Here is a 21972-nt window from a genome sequence, read left to right on the forward strand (position 1 = left end):
GGCCGCCAAGATCTCCAGATCCGTGAAGACGGCCTATGATTGGACAGGACGAGAGTCAGGGGCAGAGCAAAAGGAAAGGAAACCCGGAGAGACTTGATGAGTTTTCCACATGGATAGTAAAAGGCTTCACATTGTAGTAAAAAAACTCTGCTTGGCAAGATAGAGTAACACATTCATCTGGTCGTAACTCATTATTGTGTGACCTATCTAGGTTGAGCAGCGATGACATATTTCGGTTGAGTGGTGTCACTTGCTCGTATACATGATTTATTATGACTTTAAGGTCTGTTATGTGAGATGGTGTTCGTCACTCCCTTTAGTCGGCATATTCAAAACAAATCAAGAAGACAGGTTGCTAGAGAACAGAATCGTAATTCAAGATCCGACTGGATAAACAACAGATGAAAAAAGCAACAACACTGAGCATTTCAGCTACCGAGGTCTAAAAGGCAAACATGCAGTCACGCTGTGGCTGCGGGCTTTATCATTTGGGCTGATGTGAACTAGGTCTCTGACAATACGTGGAGGAAGAGAGGGAGAGGAGGGAGAAGAGAAAACAGCAGTATAATAAGTAGAGCTAGGTCAGGTGACTTACGTCCAGAGCGGGTGTAGAGAGCAGGATGTGTGTGGACTGGGCCACGTCTGCAGCGTGGAGGCTGTTGTGGTATTCTACGTCTGAGTGGTAGTGGGCCTCCAGGGTCATCATGAAGGTCACGAAGGTGTCCGTAGGGATTTTAAACGTATTCATCAGGTCTCGCTCCTGCACGGGACACACACGGGACATGTAACACACAACCTGAGTAAAACATCAACCTATCAACCTGAGTAAAACATCAACCTGAGTAAAACATCAACCTATCAACCTGAGTAAAACATCAACCTGAGTAAAACATCAACCTGAGTAAAACATCAACCTGAGTAAAACATCAACCTGAGTAAAACATCCATCCTCATGACTAGATATTCATCACAGTAGTGATTCAGATTCTCACCCAGAAGATGAGGATACATTAAGTCAACACAGACAACTGATATACACTACTATAGGCTGTGTGCTGGCGAACCACCCCTGGTTTGTGTGTGTGTGTGTGCCTGCAGGGGAAACACTGCACTCTGACAGTAACGGAAGAGGAAGAAGAGAAAGAGGAAGAACACTGACCTGGAAGATGGTGTACATGGTGCATGTGAGCGGGCGGTTGTGGGAGTGCTCGGCCACCCTGAAGATGTTCAAACCCCACTTGTTGATGTTCTCAAGGTCCTGAGAGAGAGATTCACATTTTCAATTTACCAATCAAAAAGTGCCATTTATTTTGAATGAGTCTTGAATCTGAAGTTCCCTCAATTTCCTAAATTGAATTTAAATAGAATAAACCTCCTCTGGGGTGAATTAAATGAGGTGAAACATTCTGGATGTTGCAGAAAGAAATTGAATGAATAGAGATGACATGATTCCCTATTCTATATGAAAGACAGTCATACCAGTGCTAGACAATACATTTCTATGTATTGTGTAACAGTGTATCCTCCTGTGCAGGCCCATAGTGTTTATTAATACGGACTTCCCCAGTACCTCAGACAGCAGCTCCTCCTGATCTGTCTTGACACCAAAGCGGCTGATGCTGCTGCCTTGGAGCCCAGTGGACTGGCTGAGCTTCCGGACCCCGCTGATCTGGGTCAAGGTCCCCTGACCCTCCAGCTGGGTCTGGTGGTGGGGTCTCTTCTTCCACTCTCTGGTCTTGGCCATGGGGCACGGTATTTCCAACTCATTCTGCTTGTCTGCAGGGAGGGAGGGAGGTTAAACTACTGCACCGTAAAATGAAAATATAGACTTGCAAACAACAATGGTGAAGTCATGATCGCAGAGCATAACATTTATATTGATATGTACATTTATAAATCACAATTCATGTGCATATGGACATCTACCTCGATATGGCACATTCATTTATTATTTAAATACCAACAACAAACGTGAGAGGGATGCTATAGATGTAGGATCTTAATTTGACTGGTTTCTCACAGCAGGAAAATAATCCTTCAACAACAGTACATGATGAATTATTGTGTGGATTATAATTAATTTACATTTTTGTATGGGCTGATACATTTTTAAGTGGATATTATACACTTTAGAAGCCTTTTAAACCTCGAATAGTTTGCATTTTCTGCTGTGTAGGAAATCTCCTTCAACAGCAGGGTGATCAAATTAAGATCCAACATCTGTATATGACTATGTATCAGTGGTCTGTATTAGTTTCCTTGCAGACACACATTTCATTTGTCACACCCCTGACCAGACCTTCCTTCCAATCTACTGATAGTCATTCAATTAGCATGGTAATCAATCCCTTCTACTAGCTCTCACGCATCTCTGTCACTCTCCTTTTCCCTTATCTGTTCTTCTCCAGGAAACATCCAGAAGCAAATCGCCAACAAGTAGCAAACACTTTATTAATGACTTATGACGAAGAAATAACCTGTTACAAATCAGCTATTGAGAAATTCCTGGAACTTCCCATAATATTTAATGAGGCATCAATTCCAAGTAGAGTAGTGAATGAATACTGTTGTGGATAAATACAAGTGAACGAATACTGTTATGGATAAATACAAGAAAAGTGATTGAATACTGTTGTGGATAAATAAAAGCCTTTTTTTTCCAAACCATAACAATCCGTAGAATTGTGTCATATTAAGCAGAATAGTTTGGAGGAGGGCCTGGGCAGTATGCAGGTGGCTTGTTGTGGTGGCGGTGAAGTGACCTCTCTTGAGGCGCTACATGTAAGTAACACGTGGTGTGTGTGTGTGTGTGTGTGTGTTGTTTCACACACTACTCTATTCTCTATGAGGCATAGAGATGGTTTGCCTCAACCTGACAGGTGCAAGCAGCAATGCAGAACACAAAACAATGTTGGTCTCCCTCTCCATCTCCCTCTCTCTGCAGTGACAGAGGGAACACTCCAGAGTCCCTGGGAAGGGTAGAAGGTCTCCCTCTCCCTCTCTCTGCAGTGAGAGAGAGAACACTCCAGAGTCCCTGGGAAGGGTAGAAGGTCTCCCTCTCCCTCTCTCTGCAGTGAGAGAGGGAACACTCCAGAGTCCCTGGGAAGGGTAGAAGGTCTCCCTCTCCCTCTCTCTGCAGTGAGAGAAAGAACACTCCAGAGTCCCTGGGAATGGGTAGAAGGTCTCCCTCTCCCTCTCTCTGCAGTGAGAGAGGGAACACTGAGAGGGAACACTCCAGAGTCCCTGGGAAGGGTAGAAGATCTCCCTCTCCGTCTATCTGCAGTGAGAGAGGGAACACTCCAGCAGACCAGATCAGACTGGTTTGAAACTAGTGCAGAGCAACTCCACACCGATACCCCACTCTGCAACATCTCTTTCTCTCGCTCTCTGTCCCTCCAGCCTTTTCCCTCCTCCTGAGGTATTCCTTCTTTCTCATTCTCTCGGCGGAGAAGCCCATAATAGCCAAAACATCCCCATTCAGGTCGAGGAGGAACATTTAGTGTCCATCAGCACAGCAGTGGAATAAATAATATGTGTTACTTAGTTTCAAGTGTACTTGTACTGTATGTAATAGTGTGTGTGTTGACTTACCAAGGAAGGTGTTGGAAATGAACTCTGACACCTGGTTGCCGGAGCGACTCATCTCCGACAGGTGCGTCAGCTCCCGGTTCAACATCCTCTTGAACTGGGGAGACACAAAATGACACAACACCATGTTAGATAGCCATTAGATAGACTCTGTATCTCAGTTGGTAGAGCATGGAGCTTGCAATTCCAGGAAAGTGGGTTCATTTCCCGGGCCTACTCGTATATAAAATGTATGCATGCATGACTAAGTCACTTTGGATAAAAGCGTTTGCTGAAATGGCATATATCGTTGTTATATTATTATATAGACTGTATGAAAACCAATAGGAAATGGCTGCCCTGGGTAGTGGCCTCAACTGTGTCCTCTTGAATTGGAGTAACAGAAAAGGAGGATGACACTAGGATGGATACACGACACGTACACCAGCGTTTCCCAAACTCAGTCCGCGGGATCCCAAGGGATTTAAATCAGCTGATTTAAATCATCAACTAATCATCAAGCTTTGATAATTGCTGTGTTAGACCAGCAAGACAATGAACTAAGTAACATGACAGGACACCATTTAACTGTAGATATACTGCATATAGACCAGCAAGACAATGAACTAAGTAACATGACAGGACACCATTTAACTGTAGATATACTGCATATAGACCAGCAAGACAATGAACTAAGTAACATGACAGGACACCATTTAACTGTAGATATACTGCATATAGACCAGCAAGACAATGAACTAAGTAACATCACAGGACACCATTTAACTGTAGATATACTGCATATAGACCAGCAAGACAATGAACTAAGTAACATCACAGGACACCATTTAACTGTAGATATACTGCATATAGACCAGCAAGACAATGAACTAAGTAACATGACAGGACACCATTTAACTGTAGATATACTGCATATAGACCAGCAAGACAATGAACTAAGTAACATGACAGGACACCATTTAACTGTAGATATACTGCATATAGACCAGCAAGACAATGAACTAAGTAACATGACAGGACACCATTTAACTGTAGATATACTGCATATAGACAAGCAAGACAATGAACTAAGTAACATGACAGGACACCATTTAACTGTAGATATACTGCATATAGACCAGCAAGACAATGAACTAAGTAACATGACAGGACACCATTTAACTGTAGATATACTGCATATAGACCAGCAAGACAATGAACTAAGTAACATGACAGGACACCATTTAACTGTAGATATACTGCATATAGACCAGCAAGACAATGAACTAAGTAACATGACAGGACACCATTTAACTGTAGATATACTGCATATAGACCAGCAAGACAATGAACTAAGTAACATGACAGGACACCATTTAACTGTAGATATACTGCATATAGACCAGCAAGACAATGAACTAAGTAACATGACAGGACACCATTTAACTGTAGATATACTGCATATAGACCAGCAAGACAATGAACTAAGTAACATGACAGGACACCATTTAACTGTAGATATACTGCATATAGACCAGCAAGACAATGAACTAAGTAACATGACAGGACACCATTTAACTGTAGATATACTGCATATAGACCAGCAAGACAATGAACTAAGTAACATGACAGGACACCATTTAACTGTAGATATACTGCATATAGACCAGCAAGACAATGAACTAAGTAACATGACAGGACACCATTTAACTGTAGATATACTGCATATAGACCAGCAAGACAATGAACTAAGTAACATGACAGGACACCATTTAACTGTAGATATACTGCATATAGACCAGCAAGACAATGAACTAAGTAACATGACAGGACACCATTTAACTGTAGATATACTGCATATAGACCAGCAAGACAATGAACTAAGTAACATGACAGGACACCATTTAACTGTAGATATACTGCATATAGACCAGCAAGACAATGAACTAAGTAACATGACAGGACACCATTTAACTGTAGATATACTGCATATAGACCAGCAAGACAATGAACTAAGTAACATGACAGGACACCATTTAACTGTAGATATACTGCATATAGACCAGCAAGACAATGAACTAAGTAACATGACAGGACACCATTTAACTGTAGATATACTGCATATAGACCAGCAAGACAATGAACTAAGTAACATGACAGGACACCATTTAACTGTAGATATACTGCATATAGACCAGCAAGACAATGAACTAAGTAACATGACAGGACACCATTTAACTGTAGATATACTGCATATAGACCAGCAAGACAATGAACTAAGTAACATGACAGGACACCATTTAACTGTAGATATACTGCATATAGACCAGCAAGACAATGAACTAAGTAACATGACAGGACACCATTTAACTGTAGATATACTGCATATAGACCAGCAAGACAATGAACTAAGTAACATGACAGGACACCATTTAACTGTAGATATACTGCATATAGACCAGCAAGACAATGAACTAAGTAACATGACAGGACACCATTTAACTGTAGATATACTGCATATAGACCAGCAAGACAATGAACTAAGTAACATGACAGGACACCATTTAACTGTAGATATACTGCATATAGACCAGCAAGACAATGAACTAAGTAACATGACAGGACACCATTTAACTGTAGATATACTGCATATAGACCAGCAAGACAATGAACTAAGTAACATGACAGGACACCATTTAACTGTAGATATACTGCATATAGACCAGCAAGACAATGAACTAAGTAACATGACAGGACACCATTTAACTGTAGATATACTGCATATAGACCAGCAAGACAATGAACTAAGTAACATGACAGGACACCATTTAACTGTAGATATACTGCATATAGACCAGCAAGACAATGAACTAAGTAACATGACAGGACACCATTTAACTGTAGATATACTGCATATAGACCAGCAAGACAATGAACTAAGTAACATGACAGGACACCATTTAACTGTAGATATACTGCATATAGACCAGCAAGACAATGAACTAAGTAACATGACAGGACACCATTTAACTGTAGATATACTGCATATAGACCAGCAAGACAATGAACTAAGTAACATGACAGGACACCATTTAACTGTAGATATACTGCATATAGACCAGCAAGACAATGAACTAAGTAACATGACAGGACACCATTTAACTGTAGATATACTGCATATAGACCAGCAAGACAATGAACTAAGTAACATGACAGGACACCATTTAACTGTAGATATACTGCATATAGACAAGCAAGACAATGAACTAAGTAACATGACAGGACACCATTTAACTGTAGATATACTGCATATAGACCAGCAAGACAATGAACTAAGTAACATGACAGGACACCATTTAACTGTAGATATACTGCATATAGACCAGCAAGACAATGAACTAAGTAACATGACAGGACACCATTTAACTGTAGATATACTGCATATAGACCAGCAAGACAATGAACTAAGTAACATCAAAGGACACCATTTAACTGTAGATATACTGCATATAGACCAGCAAGACATCTAAAAGGGGAAACAGAAAATGACAACACCGTATTAGGTATACTCAATGGAGACCAACAGGATATGGCTGTCCCGAGGGGTAGCATAAATAGTTTCCTGGAACTTTCCGTTGACATGGGAGTATTGGACCCCAAGGGAATAGGCTTGTTTGTTTGATACCATATAAGGATGATGTCTTCTTATTGGGTATAGGCTTTATGACAGACCTGTTTCGAGATATTTGGTAAACAAATCAACCATTTCTAGATAAATATGTACAGCATAGGGTCAGATTCAACCAAACTACTGCAGTAGGTAGTCAACCAAACTACTGCAGTAGGTATTCAACCAAACTACAGCAGTAGGTAGTCAACCAAACTACTGCAGTGGGTATTCAACCAAGTTATTGCAGTAGGTAGTCAATAAAATTACTGCAGTAGGTAGTCAACCAAATTACTGCAGTAGCTTTTCAACCAAATTACTGCAGTAGGTATTCAACCAAACTACTGCAGTAGGTATTCAACCAAATTACTGCAGTAGGTAGTCAACCAAATTACTGCAGTAGGTATTCAACCAAACTACTGCTTCTCTCTCTCCCTCCTCTCCCATTCTCTTACCTTCTCCCTTACCCCCTCATTTCCCTCTCTTACCCCCTCCTTTCCCTCCCTTACCCCCTCATTTCCCTCTCTTACCCCTCCTTTCCCTCTCTTACCCCCTCCTTTCCCTCTTTTACCCCCTCCTTTCCCTCTCTTACCCCCTCCTTTCCCTCTCTTACCCCCTCCTTTCCCTCTTTTACCCCCTCCTTCCTTCTCTTACCCCTCCTTTCTCTCTCTTACCCCCTCCTTTCCCTCTCTTACCCCCTCCTTTCCCTCTCTTACCCCCTCCTTTCCCTCTCTTACCCCCTCCTTTCCCTCTTTTACCCCCTCCTTCCCTCTCTTACCCCCTCCTTTCCCTCTCTTACCCCCTCCTTTCCCTCTTTTACCCCCTCCTTCCCTCTCTTACCCCCTCCTTTCTCTCTCTTACCCCCTCCTTTCCCTCTCTTACCCCCTCCTTTCCCTCTCTTACCCCCTCCTTTCCCTCTCTTACCCCCTCCTTCCCTCTCTTACCCCCTCCTTTCCCTCTCTTACCCCCTCCTTCCCTCTCTTACCCCCTCTCTTACCCTCTCTTACCCCCTCCTTTCCCTCTCTTACCCCCTCCTTTCCCTCTTTTACCCCCTCCTTTCCCTCACTTTTAGTCCCCAACAGACACAGACTTCATTCGTCTTAATATGTCTAGCGCCATCAATGTTTACTGTTATTTTATATCCATTGAGAAGTATGGGGTGTTGTTAATGGAGTTACCAGACTACTTGTAGTGTTTGAAGTGACAAACAAACAACACAAGGGGAGAAAGATGGTGGGAGGGAATGAGAGGGCTGGGTAGAGGGAGAAAAGACAGGTCTCACAAATCAGCAACAACAAATTACACGATAACCTGAAAGCCATGGCAACAGAATCACGTGCACTGCACAGGCGCTCTCACAGAGGTCTTCCCTCCAAACACATCACGCTCACACGCACGCACACATTACACAGCTGAGTGAAGCCACTGCAGGTCCTCTAGCCACTGCAGGTCCTCTAGTCTGCAGGTCCTCCAGCCACTGCAGGTCCTCCAGACACTGCAGGTCCTCCAGACACTGCAGGTCCTCTAGTCTGCAGGTCCTCTAGCCACTGCAGGTCCTCTAGCCACTGCAGGTCCTCCAGTCTGCAGGTCCTCCAGCCACTGCAGGTCCTCCAGACACTGCAGGTCCTCTAGTCTGCAGGTCCTCTAGCCACTGCAGGTCCTCTAGCCACTGCAGGTCGTCTAGCCACTGCAGGTCCTCTAGTCTGCAGGTCCTCCAGCCACTGCAGGTCCTCTAGTCTGCAGGTCCTCTAGTCTGCAGGTCCTCTAGCCACTGCAGGTCCTCTAGCCACTGCAGGTCCTCTAGTCTGCAGGTCCTCTAGACACTGCAGGTCCTCTAGTCTGCAGGTCCTCTAGCCACTGCAGGTCCTCTAGTCTGCAGGTCCTCTAGACACTGCAGGTCCTCTAGTCTGCAGGTCCTCTAGTCTGCAGGTCCTCTAGCCACTGCAGGTCCTCTAGTCTGCAGGTCCTCTAGTCTGCAGGTCCTCTAGTCTGCAGGTCCTCTAGCCACTGCAGGTCCTCTAGTCTGCAGGTCCTCTAGTCTGCAGGTCTAGTCTGCAGGTCCTCTAGCCACTGCAGGTCCTCTAGTCTGCAGGTCCTCTAGCCACTGCAGGTCCTCTAGCCACTGCAGGTCCTCTAGTCTGCAGGTCCTCTAGTCTGCAGGTCCTCTGGTCTGCAGGTCCTCTAGTCTGCAGGTCCTCTAGCCACTGCAGGTCCTCTAGTCTGCAGGTCCTCTAGTCTGCAGGTCCTCTAGTCTGCAGGTCCTCTAGTCTGCAGGTCCTCTAGTCTGCAGGTCCTCTAGTCTGCAGGTCCTCTAGCCACTGCAGGTCCTCTAGTCTGCAGGTCCTCTAGTCTGCAGGTCCTCTAGTCTGCAGGTCCTCTAGTCTGCAGGTCCTCTAGCCACTGCAGGTCCTCTAGTCTGCAGGACCTCTAGTCTGCAGGTCCTCTAGTCTGCAGGTCCTCTAGTCTGCAGGTCCTCTAGTCTGCAGGTCCTCTAGTCTGCAGGTCCTCTAGTCTGCAGGTCCTCTAGTCTGCAGGTCCTCTAGTCTGCAGGTCCTCTAGTCTGCAGGTCCTCTAGTCTGCAGGTCCTCTAGTCTGCAGGTCCTCTAGTCTGCAGGTCCTCTAGTCTGCAGGTCCTCTAGTCTGCAGGTCCTCTAGTCTGCAGGTCCTCTAGTCTGCAGGTCCTCTAGTCTGCAGGTCCTCTAGTCTGCAGGTCCTCTAGTCTGCAGGTCCTCTAGTCTGCAGGTCCTCTAGTCTGCAGGTCCTCTAGTCTTCTCTGTGTGTCTTCTATTTATATGTTTATTTCATTGACACTACTTAACTTCAATCCAAATATGAGAAGTAATATGGTCATCTGAAAAATAGCCAATCAAATACCCTGCAGCTAATTTACATAATCTAAGAGGTTGTAGTTGTTTCGGGCTAAAAAAGCGCTCCTCTTTTAGCATTGAACGGCCGTCTTACGGCTGCCTGTTATTTCCCCTTGACTGGAACCCGAACACAACCTTCAGTGCATAAATCAACACTTTGCCCTCACTCAACTACAAACCCAACTGTCAGAGACGGTGTATAAATCAACACTTTGCCCTCACTCAACTACAAACCCAACTGTCAGAGACGGTGTATAAATCAACACTTTGCCCTCACTCAACTACAAACCCAACTGTCAGAGACGGTGTATAAATCAACACTTTGCCCTCACTCAACTACAAACCCAACTGTCAGAGACGGTGCATAAATCAACACTTTGCCCTCACTCAACTACAAACCCAACTGTCAGAGACGGTGCATAAATCAACACTTTGCCCTCACTCAACTACAAACCCAACTGTCAGAGACAGTGCATAAATCAACACTTTGCCCTCACTCAACTACAAACCCAACTGTCAGAGACAGTGCATAAATCAACACTTTGCCCTCACTCAACTACAAACCCAACTGTCAGAGACAGTGCATAAATCAACACTTTGCCCTCACTCAACTACAAACCCAACTGTCAGAGACAGTGCATAAATCAACACTTTGCCCTCACTCAACTACAAACCCAACTGTCAGAGACAGTGCATAAATCAACACTTTGCCCTCACTCAACTACAAACCCAACTGTCAGAGACAGTGCATAAATCAACACTTTGCCCTCACTCAACTACAAACCCAACTGTCAGAGACAGTGTATAAATCAACACTTTGCCCTCACTCAACTACAAACCCAACTGGCAGAGACGGTGCATAAATCAACACTTTGCCCTCACTCAATTACAAACCCAACAGTCAGAGACGGTGCATAAATCAACACTTTGCCCTCACTCAACTACAAACCCAACTGTCAGAGACAGTGCATAAATCAACACTTTGCCCTCACTCAACTACAAACCCAACTGTCAGAGACAGTGCATAAATCAACACTTTGCCCTCACTCAACTACAAACCCAACTGTCAGAGACAGTGCATAAATCAACACTTTGCCCTCACTCAACTACAAACCCAACTGTCAGAGACAGTGCATAAATCAACACTTTGCCCTCACTCAACTACAAACCCAACTGTCAGAGACAGTGTATCAATCCAAAGAAACCCCATGAAACTTCCCCAACTGGAAATGTCAAAATCCTAAACGGATATTCCATTCAAGCAAATTTGTAATTAATTATTTACGGAAGGCATCAAGGTACTGCATCGTGACCACTGTGACCTCTGAACTATGCGGACTATGTCTTGTGGTCCTATAGACGTACGGTGGTCATACTGACATCTGTATGTACTATATGTTGACACAGGATGACAGGAATAAGAGTGTGTTCGGTAGGACACACTACTCAACGTGCGCCATCACTCACACATCCTGTTTTGTTGGACTGGGGGAAACACACTCTTGTGAGACACTTGTGACACACACTCGTAACAATACGTTGTTGTTTGGAGCTGCCAGAAATTGAGTGAACATTTGTGTCCTGAATAGTAACACAGTGTTAAGTGAACATACTGTATGTCATAACACACTGAATAGTCCACAAGTGCATTATTCAAAGTAGACAGTGATAAGGTGTGTGCCACTGCAGGCTATGGAAAAAACCTCAGCGCTTTCAACAGGCTCATTGTTGCAATAATGTCAATGTATTCTTTTGACATAACCACTATCCATCCCACACAGTACATTATGTTGTGTGCATGAATGCATTGATAGTTTCCCCCTTACATTGTAGGCTATAGCGCTTTGAGTGTCTGCGAAAGACTGTTCAATTACTACTTTTCTTATTAACTGGTGAACAAGTTTTTCCAAGTTTGAAACACAATATGTGATGTATGTTCCGACTGGCCCCGGTCTTCAAAACATAACCGTTGTGTGACTGACTGACCCTCTAGCTAGAAGAAAGACACAAAATCGGAAACGCAGAATCTAAATCCCTGGACGTAGCCTAATGCCAACCCACTGAGAAGTTCTTTGGTATTTAATAGAAGATATAAACTGTTATTATGCAATTGATTACAATATGATCCATGAATATAAAAATCCAAGCCAACAGACAAACGTTCAAAAGACCAACGTTTAAAGTGAAGTGAACGTTTTCATTAATTATAATGGCAGCACAAGTGTATGACCCACATCCAATCATACAATCTGACAATGCACAAGTCCCTACTTTTGTACAAGTTGTTTTAAGCAATTTCCTAATTTAACTGGAATGAGAGTAGAGACTCTCTAGCAAAACAAACTCACCTGTTTCCAGTGCGTAAGCATCCCAAACGATTTATCCTTGGTCTCAGAGCAGCATAGCCCCATTCTTGCAAAGGCAATGCCACACGTATAAAATCAACTTCACAAAACTTGAAACTTCCCAAAACTTCTCTGAAATACGTGAGCGTGTCTCTGTTTATCTTTCTGTGTCTGCTTCCTCTCTATTTTCAAGCCGATTCTCTTCTGGCGACTGTTGGAAAAATAAAGGGATAAAACCTGACTGGCTGGCTGGCCCACACAGTGACTAAGCTAAACAACTCCTCACTCAATCATAGTGTAGCGCCATGCCTGTTGCCAACCCCTCCCTCCCTCCCACTTCCTCCTTGGGTGATAATTCACTGGTAAGATCCCAGCCTCCTGACAATGCCTCTGGCACTGGTCCACAAAAATCAGCACACCTAACTAGACGAAACACACCACACCTACTTAGACGAAACACACCTCACCTAACTAGATGAAACACACACCACCTAACTAGAATAAACTCACCACACCTACCTAGACTAAACTCACCACACCTAACTAGACGAAACACACCACACCTAACTAGACTAAACACACCACACCTAACTAGACTAAACACACCACACTTACGAAGACTAAACACACCACACCTAACTAGACTAAACACACCACTCCTAACTAGACTAAACACACCACACTTAACTAGAATAAACACACCACAGCTAACTAAACACACCACACCCACCTAGACTAAACACACCACACCTACCTAGACGAAACACACCACACCTAACTAGACTAAACACACCACACCTACTAAGACTAAACACACCACACCTACCTAGACTAAACACACCACACCTAACTAGACTAAACACACCACTCCTAACTAGACTAAACACACCACACCTAACTAGAATAAACACACCACAGCTAACTAAACACACCACACCCACCTAGACTAAACACACCACACCTACCTAGACAGAACACACCACACCTAACTAGACTAAACACACCACACCTACCTAGACTAAACACACCACACCTATGAAGACTAAACACACCACACCTACCTAGACAAAACACACCTCACCTACCTAGACTCAACACACCTCACCTACCTAGACTAAACACACCACACCTACCTAGACTAAAAACATCTCACCTACCTAGACTAAAAACACCACACCTACCTAAACTAAACAAACCTACCTAGACTGAACACACCTACCTAGACTAAACACACCACAACTACCTAGACTAAACACACCACACCTACCTAGACTAAACATACCACACCTACCTAGAATAAACACACCCCACCTACCTAAACTAAACACATCTACCTAGACTAACCACACTTATGCTGACTAAACACGCCTACCTAGACTAAACACACCACACCTGCCTAGACTCACCACACCACACCACACCTACCTAAACTAAACACAACTACCTAGACTAAACACACCACGCCCACCTAGACTAAACACACCACACCTACCTAGACTAAACACACCACAACTACCTAGACTAAACACACCACACCCACCTAGACTAAACACATCTATCTAGACGAAACACACCACGCCCACCTAGACTAAACACACCACAACTACCTAGACTAAACACACCACACCCACCTAGACGAAACACACCACACCTACTTAGACGAAACACACCTCACCTAACTAGACGAAACACACACCACCTAACTAGAATAAACATACCACACCTAACTAGACTAAACACACAACACCTAACTAGACGAAACACACCACACCTACCTAGACGAATCACACCACACCTAACTAGAATAAACACACCACACCTACGAAGACTAAACACACCACACCTAACTAGACTAAACACACCACACCTAACTAGAATAAACACACCACACCTAACTAGACTAAACACACCACACCTATGAAGACTAAACACACCACACCTAACTAGACTAAACACACCACACCTAACTAGACTAAACACACCACACCTAACTAGACTAAACACACCACACCTAACTAGAATAAACACACCACACCTAACTAGACTAAACACACCACACCTAACTAGACTAAACACACCACACCTACGAAGACTAAACACACCACACCTAACTAGACTAAACACACCACACCTACGAAGACTAAACACACCACACCTAACTAGACTAAACACACCACACCTAACTAGACTAAACACACCACTCCTAACTAGACTAAACACACCACAGCTAACTAAACACACCACACCCACCTAGACTAAACACACCACACCTACCTAGACGAAACACACCACACCTAACTAGACTAAACACACCACACCTACTAAGACTAAACACACCACACCTACCTAGACTAAACACACCACACCTAACTAGACTAAACACACCACTCCTAACTAGACTAAACACACCACACCTAACTAGAATAAACACACCACAGCTAACTAAACACACCACACCCACCTAGAGTAAACACACCACACCTACCTAGACGAAACACACCACACCTACCTAGAGTAAACACAACACACCCACCTAGACTAAACACACCACACACACCTAGACTAAACACACCACACCTACCTAGAGTAAACACACAACACCTACCTAGAGTAAACACACCACACCCACCTAGACTAAACACACCACATCTACCTAGACTAAACACAGCACACCTACCTAGACTCACCACACCTATCTAGACTAAACACACCACAACTACCTAGACTAAACACACCACAACTACCCAGACTAAACACACCACACCTACATAGACTAAACACACCACACCTATGAAGACTAAACACACCACACCTACCTAGACAAAACACACCTCACCTACCTAGACTAAACACACCACACCTACCTAGACTAAAAACACCACACCTACCTAAACTAAACAAACCTACCTAGACTGAACACACCTACCTAGACTAAACACACCACACCTACCTAGACTAAACACACCACACCTACCTAGACTAAACATACCACACCTACCTAGAATAAACACACCCCACCTACCTAAACTAAACACATCTACCTAGACTAACCACACTTATGCTGACTAAACACGCCTACCTAGACTAAACACACCACACCTACCTAGACTCACCACACCTACCTAAACTAAACACACCACGCCCACCTAGACTAAACACACCACACCTACCTAGACTAAACACACCACACCTACCTAGACTAAACACACCACAACTACCTAGACTAAACACACCACACCCACCTAGACGAAACACACCACACCTACTTAGACGAAACACACCTCACCTAACTAGACGAAACCCACACCACCTAACTAGAATAAACATACCACACCTAACTAGACTAAACACACAACACCTAACTAGACGAAACACACCACACCTACCTAGACGAATCACACCACACCTAACTAGAACACACCACACCTACGAAGACTAAACACACCACACCTAACTAGACTAAACACACCACACCTAACTAGAATAAACACACCACACCTAACTAGACTAAACACACCACACCTATGAAGACTAAACACACCACACCTAACTAGACTAAACACACCACACCTAACTAGACTAAACACACCACACCTAACTAGACTAAACACAACACACCTAACTAGAATAAACACACCACACCTAACTAGACTAAACACACCACACCTATGAAGACTAAACACACCACACCTAACTAGACTAAACACACCACACCTAACTAGACTAAACACACCACACCTAACTAGACTAAACACACCACACCTAACTAGACTAAACACACCACACCTAACTAGACTAAACACACCACACCTATGAAGACTAAACACACCACACCTAACTAGACTAAACACACCACACCTAACTAGAATAAACACACCACACCTAACTAGACTAAACACACCACACCTACGAAGACTAAACACACCACACCTATGAAGACTAAACACACCACACCTAACTAGACTAAACACACCACACCTAACTAGACTAAACACACCACTCCTAACTAGACTAAACACACCACACCTAACTAGAATAAACACACCACAGCTAACTAAACACACCACACCCACCTAGACTAAACACACCACACCTACCTAGACGAAACACACCACACCTAACTAGACTAAACACACCACACCTACTAAGACTAAACACACCACACCTAACTAGACTAAACACACCACACCTAACTAGACTAAACACACCACTCCTAACTAGAATAAACACACCACACCTAACTAGAATAAACACACCACAGCTAACTAAACACACCACACCCACCTAGACTAAACACACCACACCTACCTAGACGAAACACACCACACCTACCTAGAGTAAACACACCACACCCACCTAGACTAAACACACCACACACACCTAGACTAAACACACCACACCTACCTAGAGTAAACACACCACACCTACCTAGAGTAAACACACCACACCCACCTAGACTAAACACACCACATCTACCTAGACTAAACACAGCACACCTACCAAGACTAAACACACCACAACTACCCAGACTAAACACACCACAACTACCCAGACTAAACACACCACAACTACCTAGATTAAACTCACCACACCTACCTAGACTAAACACACAACACCTACCTAGACTCACCACACCTATCTAGACTAAACACACCACAACTACCTAGACTAAACACACCACAACTACCCAGACTAAACACACCACAACTACCGAGACTAAACTCACCACAACTACCCAGACTAAACACACCACAACTACCCAGACTAAACACACCACAACTACCTAGACTAAACTCACCACACCTACCTAGACTAAACACACAACACCTACCTAGACTAAACTCACCACACCTACCTAGACTAAACTCACCACACCTACCTAGACTAAACACACAACACCTACCTAGACTAAACACACCACAACTACCCAGACTAAACTCACCACACCTAACCAGACTAAACACACCACACCTACCTAGACTAAACTCACCACACCTACCTAGACTAAACTCAAAACACCTACCTAGACTAAACACACCACACCTACCTAGACTAAACACACCACACCTACCCAGACTAAACACCACACCTACCCAGACTAAACACCACACCTACCTAAACTAAACACCACACCTAACCAGACTAAACACCACACCTACCCAGACTAAACACCACACCTACCCAGACTAAACACACCACACCTACCTAGACTAAACACACCACACCTACCCAGGCTAAACACCACACCTACCCAGACTCAACATATAGACCTAGATCTGTAATGTAGGTAAATTCTCTCATCTGTGTCAGTAATTCCGTCATTCACCGTGGCACGTGAGTTCGAGTTTCCTACCGGCACTTGGATGCAACACTAGCCTGCAAAGCCACTCTCGCTAACATCATTCAGATGGCTGTGTTTGTCTAAGGCCCAGAGTTGACCAGAGCTGTTGGGAACTTAATGACAGTAGAACGGAAGCTATAGGCCTGTGTGGGCCAAGCCTAGGATACATGTCCTTGGACATATATACGTGTGTTTAGCAGATGTTATTGCGGGATAAGCGAAATGCTTGTGTTTCTAGCTCCGACAGTGCAGTAATATCTAACAACCACAGGGTGGCGCACAATTGGCCCAGCGTCGTCCAGGTTAGGCTGTCATTGTAAATAACAATTTGTTCTTAACTGACTTGCCTAGTTAAAAAAAGGTTAAATAAATAAAAATCTAAATGAAATAATGGAATTAAGAATATATAAATATATGGACGAGGATTTGAACCTGCGACCGTCTAGCCTCCACTTCCTGGTCCTATTCCCAAAGCACTGGACTTGGGTTAACCGGCAACCATCCATCTTAAAGGCCTTTGAGTCACGGTCAACAATGGCTCCCTGTGCCATTTCTAAACGTTGAGTACTGAATGTTGTACTGGCGCATGTTCAGGGTCTCTGGGTTCATTGTGTTGAATCCCAGTGACGTTAATAACGGTAGAGGGAGGCCCAGTGACAGTAATAACGGTAGCGGGAGGCCCAGTGACGGTAATAACAGTAGAGGGAGTCTGTAGGGACTCCTGGCCATTGTAGTCTGGTGGCCTGGCTGGGAGAAGAGAAGGGAGAGGGAGGAGATGGAGAAGTGGAGGGAGAAGAAGAGGAGGGAGAAGAGGGGGGAGAAGAGGAGGGAGATAAAGAGGTAGAAGAGGGGGAGAGGGAGAAGAGGGGGAGAGGGAGAAGAGGAGGGAGAAGTCGGGGGAGAGGGAGAAGAGGGAGAAGAGGAGGGAAGAGAAGGGGGAGATGGAGGAGAGGGAGAAGAGGAGAGAGAAGAGGGGGGAGAGGGAGAAGAGGGAGAAGAGGAGAGAGAAGAGGAAGGAATAGTGGGGCGAGAGGGAGAAGAGGAGGGTGAAGAGGAGGGAGTAGTGGGGGGAGAGGGAGGAGAGGGAGAAGAGGGGGGGGAGGGAGAAGAGGGAGGAGAGGGAGAAGAGGGGGTAGAAGAGGAAGGAATAGTGGGGCGAGAGGGAGAAGAGGAGGGTGAAGAGGAGGGAGTAGTGGGGGGAGAGGGAGGAGAGGGAGAAGAGGGGGGTGAGGGAGAAGAGGGAGGAGAGGGAGAAGAGGGGGTAGAAGAGAAGGGAGTAGTGGGGGGAGAGGGAGAAGAGGGAGGAGAGGGGGTAGAAGAGGAGGGAGTAGTGGGGCGAGAGGGAGAAGAGGAGGGTGAAGAGGAGGGAGTAGTGGGGGAGAGGGAGGAGAGGGAGGAGAGGGGGTAGAAGAGGAAGGAGTAGTGGGGGAGAGGGAGAAGAGGAGGGAGAAGAGGAGGGAGTAGTGGGGGGAGAGGGAGGAGAGTGAGAAGAGGGGGGTGAGGGAGAAGAGGGAGGAGAGGGAGAAGAGGGAGGAGAGGGAGAAGAGGGGGTAGAAGAGGAGGTAGTAGTGGGGGGAGGGGGAGGAGAGTGAGAAGAGGGGGGTGAGGGAGAAGAGGGAGGAGAGGGAGAAGAGGGAGGAGAGGGAGAAGAGGGGGTAGAAGAGGAGGGAGTAGTGGGGGGAGAGGGAGGAGAGTGAGAAGAGGGAGAAGAGGATGTAGAAGAGGGGGGAGAGGGAGAAGAGGGAGGAGAGGGGGTAGAAGAGGAAGGAGTAGTGGAGGGAGAGGGAGAAGAGGAGGGTGAAGAGGAGGGAGTAGTGAGGGGAGAGGGAGGAGAGGGAGAAGAGGGGGGTGAGGGAGAAGAGGGGGTAGAAGAGGAGGGAGAAGTGGGGGGAGAGGGAGAAGAGGGGGTAGAAGAGGAGGGGAGAGAGGGAGAAGAGGGAGAAGAGGGGGAAGAAGAGGGGGGAGAAGGATAAGCAGAGGGAGTGGTGGGGGGGAGGAGAGGGGGGAGAAGGATAAGCAGAGGGAGTGGTGGGGGGGAGGAGAGGGGGGAGAAGGATAAGCAGAGGGAGTGGTGGGGGGGAGGAGAGGGGGGAGAAGGATAAGCAGAGGGAGTGGTGGGGGAAGGAGAGGGGGGAGAAGGATAAGCAGAGGGAGTGGTGGGGGGAGGAGAGGGGGGAGAAGGATAAGCAGAGGGAGTGGTGGGGGGAGGAGAGGGGGGAGAAGGATAAGCAGAGGGAGTGGTGGGGGGAGGAGAGGGGGAGAAGGATAAGCAGAGGGAGTGGTGGGGGGAGGAGAGGGGGGGGAGAAGGATAAGCAGAGGGAGTGGTGGGGGGAGGAAGAGGGGGAGAAGGATAAGCAGAGGGAGTGGTGGGGGGAGGAGAGGGGGGAGAAGGATAAGCAGAGGGAGTGGTGGGGGGAGGAGAGGGGGAGAAGGATAAGCAGAGGAGTGGTGGGGGGAGGAGGGGGAGAAGGATAAGCAGAGGGAGTGGTGGGGGGAGGAGAGGGGGAGAAGGATAAGCAGAGGGAGTGGTGGGGGGGAGGAGAGGGGGGAGAAGGATAAGCAGAGGGAGTGGTGGGGGGGAGGAGAGGGGGGGAGAAGGATAAGCAGAGGGAGTGGTGGGGGGAGGAGAGGGGGGAGAAAGGATAAGCAGAGGGAGTGGTGGGGGGAGGAGAGGGGGGAGAAGGATAAGCAGAGGGAGTGGTGGGGGGAGGAGAGGGGGAGAAGGATAAGCAGAGGGAGTGGTGGGGGGGAGGAGAGGGGGAGAAGGATAAGCAGAGGGAGTGGTGGGGGGAGGAGAGGCTGTTTATGTGGTCAGGATAAAGAGAGACAATAAACTTTGTCATGGTCACGGTCACCTCTCATCACGGTTAGGGTAGGCCCCCCACCTGCTGACTGCAGCTCCACTGTAATGCAACTGTTTGTAGGCCAGTGAACTCAGAAGTGGGCCTCCCAAGCTGAATCCTTTGATCGCCATACAGTCTCCTCTCTGTTGGAGTTTGCAGTGCTGTTCTACACTATATGAGAGTAGGATAATTGTAAACATTATTGGAGGCGAGTTTCCCCTCCTACAATGTAAAGTGTGGAGAACTTTTAAAATCATTATTCATTATTCCATTGCTATATGGCTTACCAACATGGCAATCAACTGTAACAGCGAGCCTAGCACCCTACTGTCAAACCAGACGGAACTCTCCTATGCTGACTTTCATGATAGTTCAATCTAAAACCCGTTAGAAATACCAGAGTTATACCAAGAAAGGTCAAGGTTTCGGTCATGAATTTCGACAAAGGTTTTAGCCGTTGACTATTGTCTGGCTAATATGAGCTTTGCCAGACGCGAGGAGGTCTTCAGACAAAAACACCTATGGCCTAGTGACGTAGACATTCTACAAACAGACACACAGAATGTCACGCACAATAGGGACTCTATTCTTCATTATTTCATGCCGAGTTGTATGTATAATGCGTGAATGACAGTCTTACGCAGAAAAGACAACAAATGGACATATTGGTATTCTTACTCAACGAGAACAGTAGACTATGGTCCTCTATGCAAACTAGCCACTGTTTACTCATTTTACAGCAGAGCCATAAAACGCCAGTAGCCTTGACACACACAACCACAGGATGCTAGTCGCTTTGCAACTACGTCAATGTTAATTAGAGCAGTCTTCATATTGCACACATTGCACAGTGAAGACTAACAAAGACCTTTTGTGCTATCGCCAAGCAGAAGTCACATTAGTCCAATATCATCTCAGCCAAGTCTCATCTAGTTTCTGTTTACTGACGAGCTACATCACCCAATATCATCTCAGCCAAGTCTCATCTAGTTTCTGTTTACTGACGAGCTAGGGACCACATCACCCAATATCATCTCAGCCAAGTCTCATCTAGTTTCTGTTTATTGACGAGCTACGGACCACATCACCCAATATCATCTCAGCCAAGTCACATCTAGTTTCTGTTTACTGACGAGCTACTGACCACATCACCCAATATCATCTCAGCCAAGTCTCATCTAGTTTCTGTTTACTGATGAGCTACTGACCACATCACCCAATATCATCTCAGCCAAGTCACATCTAGTTTCTGTTTACTGACGAGCTAGGGACCACATCACCCAATATCATCTCAGCCAAGTCTCATCTAGTTTCTGTTTACTGACGAGCTACTGACCACAT

At 45.5% G+C, this 21972-nt stretch overlaps 1 protein-coding gene across 3 annotated transcripts in view; it reads right to left on the minus strand.

The window, feature by feature from the left end:
• The window catches only part of LOC109871981 (cAMP-specific 3',5'-cyclic phosphodiesterase 4B-like), a 121035-nt gene that overhangs the window by 7109 nt on the left and 91954 nt on the right, over window positions 1-21972 (minus strand). For 2 of the 3 annotated variants that reach the window (XM_031807174.1, XM_031807175.1), the window contains 5 exons: window positions 3592-3685; window positions 1571-1776; window positions 1160-1258; window positions 596-760; window positions 1-33 (listed from right to left, as the gene is read on the minus strand). The exon at window positions 1-33 is cut by the window's left edge and continues 67 nt beyond it. In XM_031807174.1, the coding sequence (XP_031663034.1) occupies window positions 1-33; window positions 596-760; window positions 1160-1258; window positions 1571-1776; window positions 3592-3685 (597 nt within the window). Of the gene's footprint in view, window positions 34-595; window positions 761-1159; window positions 1259-1570; window positions 1777-3591; window positions 3686-12449; window positions 12726-21972 lie in introns of those variants that run through there. The other variant, XM_031807176.1, reaches the window with a different exon arrangement.

The sequence above is a fragment of the Oncorhynchus kisutch genome, linkage group LG27, assembly GCF_002021735.2.
Source record: "Oncorhynchus kisutch isolate 150728-3 linkage group LG27, Okis_V2, whole genome shotgun sequence".
Lineage (NCBI taxonomy): Eukaryota > Metazoa > Chordata > Actinopteri > Salmoniformes > Salmonidae > Oncorhynchus > Oncorhynchus kisutch.